General features: G+C 35.7%; 1 protein-coding gene across 2 annotated transcripts; it reads right to left on the bottom strand.

Moving 5' to 3' along the window:
* Positions 1 to 1,388: 1,388 nt before the first annotated feature.
* Positions 1,389 to 7,113, bottom strand: LOC132059310 (uncharacterized). 2 transcript variants are annotated; one of them, XM_059451887.1, is made up of 5 exons: positions 6,914 to 7,113; positions 5,029 to 5,113; positions 4,151 to 4,381; positions 3,964 to 4,068; positions 1,389 to 2,430 (listed from the first exon to the last, which is right to left on the bottom strand). In XM_059451887.1, exons 3-5 carry the CDS (start codon positions 4,332 to 4,334, stop codon positions 1,715 to 1,717), a joined length of 1,005 nt encoding a protein of 334 aa, XP_059307870.1. In that variant the 5' UTR covers positions 4,335 to 4,381; positions 5,029 to 5,113; positions 6,914 to 7,113; the 3' UTR covers positions 1,389 to 1,714. The 2 variants fall into 2 exon arrangements, with proteins under 2 accessions (XP_059307870.1, XP_059307871.1); XM_059451888.1 differs by lacking the exon at positions 6,914 to 7,113 and adding an exon at positions 5,998 to 6,416.
* Positions 7,114 to 12,644: the final 5,531 nt, after the last annotated feature.

Raw genomic sequence — 12,644 nt, 5'->3', positions numbered from 1 at the left:
TTTAAAGGTCAATAGTGCCATTAAGACAGGACATGAAGATTTAACGGAATAGCGATAAATATGATTTTTTTTTATTTTTTTTTTTTAGAGTATAAGGGTGAATATGACTTCTAATGTTGGAGGATAAGAAGAAATATGTTGAAGAAGTATGTATAACAAAGGGTAAATATAGCTTATTTGTGAGTGTATAGAGGAAAATTTGACCCTTTTTTCGTTTTTAATATTTGCCTAAGCACATTAGATGTTCAATTAATTGAATTATGGACTTATCTCTTTGCTTATGAGTATTTATAAATTTACCGATAATTCGTTCAACCACTAAATTAATCATGTTTTATATGTTAAATTTGTAATGTTATTTCAAATTTGACGGTAATATAGTTCTATCAAGATATAGATAGTCAAATATAGCATATTTTCTATCTAAAGGTACCAAAATATAAATTTTACTAAATTGAAGGTTAAATATGTTAACTCACATATTAGAAGGACCACAAGCGGAATTTAACTATAATTTGGGACCAAAAATACTATTTTCCCTTTGTAAAAAGAAACTTTTTTCCTTTGTTTCAGGTAGATTGGATGAGCATAGTCAAATTAAAAATCTTGGGAATGGTTCAACTGAACATACTATTTTCCGTTTGAATAAATGCATATATACGTATGTAATACCAAATTTTATATTATGATACATATAAATATAAATCTTTCGCATAATATGTGTGCATTCAATTCTCATCATTCATCTCTCTCCTTAGTTTCATCGGCCCCCTTATGCATAAAAATAAACTTTGAATGAAAAGGTATGCATGTGCAAAGAGACTCTATGTCCATACATACATAGAACAACAAGGTATACTCTCTTTATGTATATAGATACTGCATCGTGAAGTTTTTCAGAACTGGTAAAGACGAAGCATAAGAACGGATCTAATGTTTTATACTTTTGACAGGGATTGCATTAGTTAGCTGGTTTATCAAGACACCATTTGCTTATCTGAAATAGGATAGGATTCTTACAATGAATTTTTGAACATGGTCATATGTCTCCAGTCTCTATACTTGGATAAAAACTGAAAATATCAGAGCTATTGGCAGTCGTCACAAATGGAAGGTCTTGATTCACACCAAGGGTGTGATCTGACCATCAATAAAGTGAGTAAAAATCATTAAAAACAGAGTTCAAATTGTGATACAGACACAAAACGCAGATGATTTCTGCCCATTTACCCTAACCTTAACAAGCAAAAAGTACCCCGTATATGTGCTGGTCTGAAGTAGCAAGCACTGTTATACAAGAAAAAGGACACTCTAGTTCTAGGACATTAAAGAGCAGTAACTCTTTCCAGCTTTGTTCTGGAGGTGACACAAGTCAAATACCATCAAACTGCTGAAGAAACGTCTCTTAAATACATAGATGGAAAAAAACTCATTGCATGGTGAACCATTTTTACCATGTTCAGCAATACAGGAAGCAATCATCAAACTTAATCTACTAATACTACGCTGGTATATCGAAATCGTTTCTGTCGACATTATGAACACAAAGCAGAAATGGAGTGGTTGGGGCCAAGGAATAGAAACATAGAAGGAAAAAACCAGAGAAAACTGAGAAAATAGCATTCCCATATCATGAAGCTTAAAATCAATCAAGGGAATGGAAAACATCCTAAATATGAAAGCAAACAAAAGAATACACAACTCTAACGCGTCCCTACAAAATATTCGGGAGCTGAGCATCCAATCTCTGTTGCAGCTCCTTGACCTTGACTGAAAGCTCGGCAGTTTGCTCCTTGTAGCTCCTGATCAGATAATCCTTCCCTTCAATCACTTCTTTCAACTCATCTTTTTCGCGCTTCAGCATTTCAAACCTTTCTCCGTCTCCTCTTCCCTTGTCTGAAGTATCCGAATTTCTGTCAACATCCAGGTGACCGTTAGTGTGACCGTATCTGCCTTCAGCTGGCCATACAGGTACTGTTGGGCTTACTTGTCCAACGCAATGATCTGCAATTGCCTTCCTCAGCCTCTGTATCTCTCTCTCCGAATCAAAGAGATCCCTGTTTGAAGCATCCAGCAATGACTGCAGATGAGCAGAATGTGACAGCTGATTGTTGAGAGAAGCCTGCAACTCTGCAATTTGTTCTTGCATCTCTAATATCGTTTCGTCCCTTCTCTTTAACTGTACTCTCAGCTTTTGTATCACTTCTCGCTTACTGTATATGTCAGAACCGGATTCCGAGACGCATGGCGACTCAGAGCTGTTTGAGTGATGAAATGGTTTTTGTGGCAGTTCAAGACGGTCGGGAGAGGTTGACCAAGCCCCACCATTCTCTTTATTGAATTCGATCGCAGGAACTGTCACGAGAGGGAGCACCATTTCAGGCTCAGACCCGTTATACTGCTGCTTTGTAATTCCTAATCCTCTAGCTCCTGTCTTATAAAAATAGCACATGTTCATTAAAATAGCCAACACTAATTAGCACACCATTATAGAGTACAATAGCTGTAAACACATTAAATCACTTCACACTTCTTTGTCGTGCTTTTTTTCTTTTTTTTTTTTTTTTTTTTTTTTGATCAATTCTCTATTTTTTATACTGGTGTATCCAATAGCTATTTTTTTTTTTTTTTGTCGTGGTCTCTATACTTTTCTTTCTAAACTGCGAATAAAGCTATTGCACCAAAAGACTAAGCATAGAAAGTTTTGCAGACTGAACAAGGATAAAAGAAGACCCGCAACTAATATGATTCACATAGAAAGTTGAGAAGATTATAAAGGAGTTAATCTTCTGCTATCTATGGAATTCTTCAAACCTTCAGCAAACTAATCTTGAGAGAAATAAATAAATGAAAACAAAGTATAAAAACACAATAAATAGCGAATTGTCAAAAGTAGCAGTCACAATATTAATCTACAAAATGTTATCTAGGGAATTACATGACCTATCCCCACATTCCGTGTTGCCTCCGTACCACTGAACTATAGCCCTAGACCCTCTTTTTATCAAGTTATAAGCACAAGATTTCATTTGAACTATGCTTCTAATTATCCTTAGATTAACAGTTCAATCGGAAAAACACCAAATTGTACATCTTATCAACCATTAAATGAGACATAAAAATACCTAGACCTGATAAAACCAAATGAGAGAAGCTACTATAAGGACATCGGATTGTTGTCAGCTAAGATAAGATTTATCCATACAAGACAAAAGGAGAGGTAAACTGTCCCAATGAACAATGCAGGAGGAGCTAGCTTAAGCCTCCAAGTCCTTTAACATCCTTTACAAGCTACATGTCAACTAGGCCAGAGGTAAGTAGCATAAGCCACCAATATATACACCCCATACTATGATAGGAAACACTAACCATGCACATAAGATGTTAAATTATAAATTTCTGCAAACAAACTGGACCATAAAGTCAAAAAGGTAAACATGTGCATACACTTATCTTTTTTCCATGACTCTTTATTTCCGTAAGGTTAACTTTTGGACTTAACTGCACTAGTAATTAGTAACCTTCTGAGAAGACTCAGCACAGAGGGTAAAAGCTGATTCTAAGGGGTAGCTACACTGACACGCAGTGCAACATGTATACCAAGAAAAGCATCATATTGATTACATAACATGAATCCTCCTTTGTTCAGTTTCTGTCTATCACTTGACATCACCATACACCTCTTAAAGCAAGTAAGATAACTGCCTATGTTTTCAAGTTACAAAGCAACCACAAAATCAACATTAATATGAACAAGTTGTCTAGGAACCATACTTTAGATGCATGCCACTCTAATTAACCTTACCAGTTCAAATTATTCTCTCGCAAAATCGGAGTTAGAGAACTGGAAAGGAGCAGAGGAAGAAGATGATGCCAACATCAAATAACTAGCCAGGATCTTTACAACAAAAAGAACCTAAATTCTGAGATTAAATTCCAAAGGGATGGCAAGAATTTGCATACCGGTATTGCAATTGTAGCAGCCATCATCATCTTGAGCAAAATAGTAAGTACTTGACTGCAAATGACCATTCCCTAACTTACTTCCGTCAGGAGACTTTTCATTTCCTGCAATTTAAGCCACGCCTCATATCTAAGAGTGCAAAATAATTTCACAACACAAACCAAATTGCTTTACACAATATAGGACCTTTCAAACTGCTGGTAGTCTTGTTCTGTTGTCTCGAGTCAAGCACCTGCTTCAGCTTGTAGCCTAAGCGAACAGATAATGTACTTATTAACGCACTACCCGCAATTATTACCCAGTTTGGTCCCTCACTCTGAACACCTTTGGATCTCTGGGGCCTTGACCCCCCATTGGTTCTTGGTTTCATTTTTGGAGTCACTGAAGCGGAAGAGGCTGCAGACCATCAAAGTAAGCCTATATAGGAAAATGCAGCATAACGTCAATTTACGCCAGGAGAAGCACGGTTTCCCGATCGCCCAAATCAAGTGTTATAGGCTAATTGAGTCATATATCGCTTTATAACCACAAGAAACTTTGCAGCTAAACAAGTCTAAGACAGATATTTGATAGGGAAAAACTTTGAACATTCTCGTATCTGTTGAACTCTGAGTTTAGCCAACATGAGGAGATTTTCAACATCATGTTTTTTTTTTTTTTTTTTTTTGAGAATAACATCATGTTTATTTATAATATAATACTTCAGCTATGGAAAGCAAGGTCCATAATGGCAAAACAATGTGGAGCTCGATCAGACTATGAGCGAAGGGAAGAATGAGGGCTTTTTTCCTTTGATGAAGAACAGGTTATTTGAAGGAGGATTTGAAAATCTCTAAAAAATGAGTAGGTGGATTAATTTGAATAGTCTCCATATCCTTGCTAGTGTGATTCACATTTGCACTTTATTTCCTTATTTTCTAAAAGATACCAGAAGAATAAGTACCAGAGTGTAGAACAAGCAACAAAATTCCTAGAAGAATAAGTGCTGGAGTGTAGAACAAGCAACCAATTCCTAGTTCCCAGAAGGAAAGGTAACAATCATGCAATTCTAATAGCATAAATACCTTCACGTCAAGTGCTGGTGCCACACCTTCATGAATCAGACTACAGTGGACGGTACAATCACAGCAGGACCCCACAGGAGATATTCTGAAAGAAAAAGCAACAGAAAGCACAGCACTGATTACCCAGAAGAAACAGTATAATAAGGAATGTAATAGTTGATTAAATTTCAAGTAGAATAAGCTCGTGTAGACATCCACTGACATTGCAATTACAGTAACCTCTCGCAGGCTTTCTCGTTTAAATAAGTTGTATGTTTGGAACACACTACTCAATATTTAGCATTCCTCAGAATGGCAACAAGTTATGTTCACTTGGTTTACTTTTATTGGTTTATAGCACAAATGAATATTTCTCGCTTCACGAGATCGCTCAAATAAATGGTGACAACGCAAACTCCATCTGTTATTCTCTATTGAAGCTTAACCAGTTTCCATCTTCCTCTATAAAAGATGCAATAGTAAGGCCCTTTATATGGGTAAAGCAAAGAACCCAGAAAATAAAGCTAAGGAGACGGTTGGTGTGTTGCAGAAGAGTAAAAGCTGTAGCCCGCGTCCAACCTCTTGGTGGTGGATTGGGATAGTTATTACTATTTGAACATTTTGAAGGAAGATGTAAAATGTGGAAGGAATCTCAGTTCATGACGATAATTCTTCAAGGCAGTACGTGCGAACTGATTATGGAGAAAATTGCTCAAGAAGAAGGGGAAAATTTCATCAGAGAAAAATCTGAAGAAAAGACAGAAACGTTGGTTTAAGAAAAAAAGCAGAGAAGGCCTAAGATTCCATGCTATCTTCCTTCCCACGGGACTTCAAAGACATACTTTCTTTCTGTTTACCCCCGCGAACCACTTAAAATGGATGCTTAGAAGATGCTTTCTAGCCTAAGGAGGCCCGAGCCAAATAATGGATGACCGCATGGCATTTAAAAGTTTTAACAAGCACAACACTAAACAGGCATTAAACAAGCACCATTTTCATATCGCCGAATATTGTTTCCTTGATTGCTGCTAGTGAAACATTCTTCTCTTTCCAATAACATAGAAGTCAACCTCGAAGATATAAAACGTAAATTATGACATCTGCAAGCTTGTTACTAGTACGTGCTGCCTAATATAACGAATTGAAATTACATTTGCCCTTCACTTGAGGCAGAAAAAAAAAAAAAAGATCTTAAGACATGCATGACCATCTCTTTCTTTTGAAATTACCCCATCCAAAACTTTTTGACCCCATTTGGTCATTTAGGATATCACAACTCAATCATCCACCAACTCTATCTTTCACTTTCTTTCCCATCTCAAAAAACAGTGAAAGACAGCTAGAGTTGGTCTTTCACTTCTTTTTTTTTCGAGATGGGGGAAAAAGTGAGAGATAGCTAGAGTTGGTCTATAGGAAACAGCCTCTCTACCCCACAAAGGTAGGGGTAAGGTCAGCGTATATCCTACCCTCCCCAAACTCCACTTGTGGGATTACACTGTGTATGCTGTCTTTCCTATATAGCTAGAGTTGGTGGATAATTGAGTTGTGATTGCGAATGAACCTATGTCTCACTTTACCATACAACAATAAAAAGAAACCTGCAGAACCTAAAACACAAACCCACAGATTCAATCAGAAAAAACAATTTACAAGTCCACACAAAAAAAACCCCATTTATTTGAACACACACTTAACAGGTCATAGCAAATGTAAGATGAAACTACCCATAGACCCAAAAAGTTATATACAAAAATAGCTCCCCCATTAATCTAGACAACCAAATGCCACCAAACACGCTAATTTCTACACAGTTCAATGACCATAGCCAATTGCAAAATGAAATTCCCAGTATTAAAATGAAAGAAAACAAAAACGGTAATAAAAAAAAAAAAAAAAAAAAAAGTACCTGATTAATAGGGAAGATACATCTATCAACCAAGATTAAAGTGAAAGACCAAGGAAAAAGAAGTCTGTGGTGTAGGGTTTTGTTGGGAATTAACAAAAACAACTTTGGTTTTTACTAAAACAGGTAAGGCTTAGGTGCGGTAGTGGGGGCGTAAGCAAAAAGAACCAAGGTAAAGCAAAAGCGGGATTTTGCCCCTTTGGACTGGTGAAAATGTGAGCCTGTGGATCATAATTCAAAGAAAATACAAAACATTTAGCACATTGTACAAGTATTGGAATGCACGTTGTCCTCTCATTTTGGCCATGAAACCTAAGTGGGCGTTTGGTCATAAAAATTATTCACTTTTTTCCGGAAATTTTTTTTACTTTTTTTACTTTTAGCGTTTGGCCATAAAAATTATTCACTTTTTTTCAGAGTTGTATTCCTGAATACTGAAAACAAGAAAAACTTATTTTTCAAAAAATTTCAACTTTTTTCACTTTTTTACATTATATTTCACCAAAAACTACAATTTTAAAAACTATGGCCAAACACAACTCCAACTCCAACTTCAAAAATTCCAAAAAAAAGTGAATTTTTTTTTGGTATTTATGGCCAAACGGGCCTTAAATATTTTTCACTTTATTTGGAATTTTGAAGTTGTTGTTGTTGAATATGGAGTTGTGTTTGGTTATGATTTTTGCAAATAATATTTAGTTGTATGAAGGTACTGAAAGTGAAAATAGTGAAAATAAGGTTTTACGTGTTTTTCACATTCTGGAATTTTCATGGCCAAACGCTGATTTTATAATAAAGTGAAAAATTCTCAGGGCCAAACAGGTCCTAATAATGGGATAATAGCACTTTTATCCCTAAGTTATGGGTATATTCTACTTTTAACCCGTGTTAATCTTCAATTAATTAAAACGTGCACTTTTGGTCCTTTCATGTAAAAAAATGTATTATATGTTTATTATGCAAGATTACCGTCAAATATGAAGTAACAGTATAACTTAACACAGTAACATAAGTAATTAAGTGGAGAAAGGATTAATACTTATGATGAATTTGAGAATATTCACAAGTAAAAAAATCAAAAGTGCACAATTCGACAAATTGAAGATTTAATACTTAGTCAAATATCATAAAGACCGAAATCAAAATTTACTACTACCTCTGGATCAAAAAAAGAATCCACTTAGCCATTTGCACACCCCTTAAGAAACTACTCACTCCAAGAAAAAAATATGTAAATTGACTAAATTACCTCTAATTAAATAGGCATTAGGATTTGATCACATAACACTTAATAGGGGCAAATCTGAAAAGATAAGGTTAATTGTTTCTTGATATAATAAGTGACACTTTTTTTTACCCAAGAAAAAAGTTTACGTGGACACTTTTTTTTTTTAATCCGGAGAGAGTAATAACTAAAGGACCAAAATGCTATTAACCCTTTAACAATTTTACGTTGCCTATGGAATCTGGGGCCGTTAGAACGGAGCTAACGGATTATAAGCGCACAGATGCTGATCTCATTTCCTAAATCTATGCTGAAATGACATTTTAGTTGAAATTTTTTAAATCAAATCTAAAAATAGAAAAACTTCTTAACCAGGTATCATATATTTTTCTCTGTGTGTATTGTATATCATCATTACTTTAACTATAATTTTTGTTTTGATTATTATTTGAATTTTATTATATCGTAATATTAATTTTTTTTATCTAACAACCGATTTAGTGTGATGGTGTCGTTATCTTTTTTTTTTTCTTTCTTTTTCATTTAACCCTTACTTACTATATAAATATCTTATTTATCATTTATTCTACTTTCTTTTTTATAAGAACTCTATCCCATATCTTTTTCTGTAGTCTTGTAAACTTGTGGCACTATGAAACGACGATAAACAATACAATCTATCCAAATGTTATATTCATCAAAACAATATAATAAATTATGAAATGATAGTTAACTACCACCCAAAGAAGCAGTAAGAGACAAGGTGCCACAATTAGATGAGTTGGGAGTGTATTGAATGACCAATTTGAACTTTTATTGTTAATACAATCTGGGGACAATATTGGAATTAGCTTTACAAGACCCAAAAGATCGTGAAATTGATTCAATTATGTTGGCCGTTATTAATAGCGTAAAACAACACAGAATAATAAATATTTTACGTAGTACAGTATACTCCCTCCGGATAAAAAAAAAAGTCACTTAAATTTCAGACAACCTGTGTAAAACTACTCACTCCAAGAAAAAAAATATGTAAATTGACTAAACTAACCCTAATTAAATAGGCATTGGAATTTGATCACATAACACTTAATAGGGGCAAATTTGAAAAGATAAGGTTAATTATTTCTTGATTTAATAAGCGGACACTTTTTTTGACCCAAGAAAAAAAGGCTAAGTGGACATTTTTTTTGATCCGGAGGAAGTAGTATTTTAACAGCATATTAATTGGCGTTATAAACTATGCCCATAACGAAAAAGTGCTACTCTTTTGTTCCCAAAGGTTACATTTCATATCTTTTGGGAAAGAATATTTGACTAGTTTATGATAGACATGGCTCCCAATCTGGATAGAATACAATCCTTAATCGCGTAGGTTTAGTAGTCTTATCCGACACAATAACACACTGGGAAGAGTTATTACATCTAAACTTGTTAGCTAAAAGCTAAGCACATGGAGGACTCTTTGCTAAACATGTATAGTATAAATACCCATGTCATGTAACATATGAAATCAACAAGCAAGACTTGAAATATTCTTGTAGTCTTTGTGTCATTATTTTCTTTATGATATCAAGAGCCTAGGCTCTATTAACACGATCCTAAAGAATTTCCGTTTTAGATGCTAGATATAGCCTACTACCTTAGCCCTCTCACCATCTTCACTCCATCAACTTGTAGTCATTTGTTCTATTAAGTTGAAACCCTCGAATTACTTAGTTTGGAGGACACATATACTCCAACTGAACCCCCATCCAAGAACATATTAGATGAGAAAGATGAACCAGCTCCTAACCCCAAGTTTACTACTTGGGAAGAACGTGACGTTCTAGATCGGATTTAGCTATCTAGAACAATGACAGAAGACGCAATGTTCCTCATAATAGGATGTACTACGGCAAAACAAATATGGATTTGTCTTAAATATACTTATCTCCAAGCATGCAAGGATAAGGAGTTTCAATTGAAGTTGCTACTTCAAACTGTGAAACTGGGAACAAAATTCATAGATGAATACATAAAGGAATTTGTGATAACCTCATGGCTATACACAAACCTTTGGATGAATATAGCAAAGTTATTAACTTTGCTAGAGATCTTGGAAGCAAATATAAGACCCTTCGAACTGTTATGTTAAGTAAGACCCCTTATCCGACATTTAATCAATTTTTTAATGCTCTTAGGGGACTTGAGATGAGAGGAGATGGAGACGAGCAAGAAGCACCAACTTTGCTTGATCCAGCCATGGCTTTCGTCACCCAAAAGTCACAAGGACGAGGGCGTGGTAATTATTATCAAGGACGAGGACAACAAAAAGGTAGAGGAGGCCGTTCATACAATCATCAGAAACAATATGATACAATTCAAAATGGAGGGAATTAGCAAAAGGAGATTTCTAAATCTAATCCATGTCAGATCTGTGGAAGCAACAATCACACAACACTTTCTTGTTTTTACAAATGGGTTTACTCCTATCAATTACAACAAGAAGGGAGGATTTAGACATGGAGGCCAGGACTGAAAATAGTAAAGAAGAGGTTAATAGAGGTCATGCTGAGTATATATCCTGGTTAAACAAATAGGATGGTATTCTTAAACAAAAATCCCAGGTTAGATGGTTTGAAGAAGGGGATAGCAATACCAAATATTTTCATGCGGTTATCAGGGACAGGAGAAGGAAACTCAAGCTGGAAAAAATCAAGAACAATAGAGGAAGATGGGTATCTGGAGATAAAAAAAAAATGGCAAAAGTGGCCATTAAGCATTTTGACGATTTGTTCAACCTCCATCCCACCAGTGTAGATCCTAACATTCTTAATTGCATTCCTAGATGTATCAGCTCTGAGGATAACAACTAAATGCTGAGCTGTCCTCAAGAAGATGAGATCAAAGATATCGTATTCAACATGAGTGCCGATAAGCTGTAGTAGGGCCGGATGGGTATTCAGCAAGTTTTATCATAGTTTCGGGAATTAATCAAGACGGATGTGATAGAATTTGTTCGTTTTTTCTTTCTAGAGGAAAACCGACAAAATTCTTGCACATACTCTTCCAGTATTAAACCACCAAGGTAGAATGCCCCTCTCGATTTCTCGAGTTCGTGCCTATCGGCCTAAAGAATTTTTCTAGCAAAATAGTTACCAAAATCATTTCTAGAAGGCTTAAACCTTTGCTTCCCACAATGATCTCTGATAATCAAAGTGGATTTCTCAAAGGAAGGCTTATTACCGAGAATATTTAGCTAGCACAAGAGATTGTACAGGCTATTAAATGTACTAACAAGGGAGGCAATGTAGTAATCAAGCTGGATATGGCTAAAGCTTACGATAGGATGTCATGGCCCTTTTTTATTGTCGTGCTACAAAAGTTTGGGTTTTCTGAAGATGTTACCAATATGATGATGAGAGTAATATCAAATGTATGGTATTCCATTATTATCAACGGCACCAGGAATGGCTTCTTCTCTTCAAGTCAAGGCCTTAAACAGGGAGACCCTCTATCACCTTCTCTTTTCATTATAGGAGCAAAAGTTTTAGCTAGATTGCTTAATGAGTTAAATTCCAATGATTATTTTATTCCTTTCTCTATGTCAAAGATAGGTCCTTTAATTAACCATCTTTCTTATGCAGATGACTTAGTGATTTTTTCTAGTCGCAACACCAAGTCTTTAAAGATGGTTATGAAGCAAATTCATTGTATGCGAAAGAATTGGGGTAAACGAACAACAACAAATGCTTAACAACAAGCTCCAGAACCGGCGGCCCCTCTAGGATCAACAAGATCGAGAGGCCACGGGATTCTAGAAAGCAAATTCCCCTTCGACTATCTGGGGTGTCCGATCTACCTGGGGAGGAAAAAGGGGGAATACTTTGAAAAGCTACTCTCCAAGATCATTAAAAGACTCAATGGGTGGCAAAGTAACTTGCTGTCCTTTGGGGGGGAAATTGTTCTCATCAAGAATGTTCTCCAATCCTTGCCAGTCTACACCCTTACCGCTCTAACTCCCCCGAAAGGTATTATAAATCAAATGGAAAAGTTGTTTGTGAGATTTTTCTGGGGATCCTCCAATGGGAAAAACAACTATCATTGGAGTTCTTAGGACAATCTTTGCCTACCGAAAGAGGAAGGGGGGATAGGGGTTAGGAAAATGAGAGACATTTGCGAGAGTCTTAATGTGAAGAAATGGTGGAGATTTGGGACTCGAGTCTCTGTGGGCTAAGTTCACCAAAGCCAAATATTGTATTAGAGCTCATCCTTTTGTCAACAAATGTTGGGCTTAAAAGCTCTGCATCTTGGAAATCGACTAAGATTAGAGTGGCGAGCCTAACATGATATGGAAAATTCAGGTGGGAATAGTAGCTTTTGGTGGGATAAGCTGGACGGAGCTTGGGAATCTAGCTTGATGTTACCCATTACTGAATATGTGTCCACTGTTTCTATACTTAAAAGTCAAAGTTTTATGGTTTGATCGAAGCGGGACATGAATAGGCCAGTGTTATTCTCTAATTG

The sequence above is a fragment of the Lycium ferocissimum genome, chromosome 6 (genome assembly GCF_029784015.1).
Source record: "Lycium ferocissimum isolate CSIRO_LF1 chromosome 6, AGI_CSIRO_Lferr_CH_V1, whole genome shotgun sequence".
NCBI classification, from domain to species: domain Eukaryota; kingdom Viridiplantae; phylum Streptophyta; class Magnoliopsida; order Solanales; family Solanaceae; genus Lycium; species Lycium ferocissimum.
The sequence above is the reverse complement of the archived record's forward strand: the minus strand, read 5'-3'. Positions and strand labels throughout refer to the sequence as shown.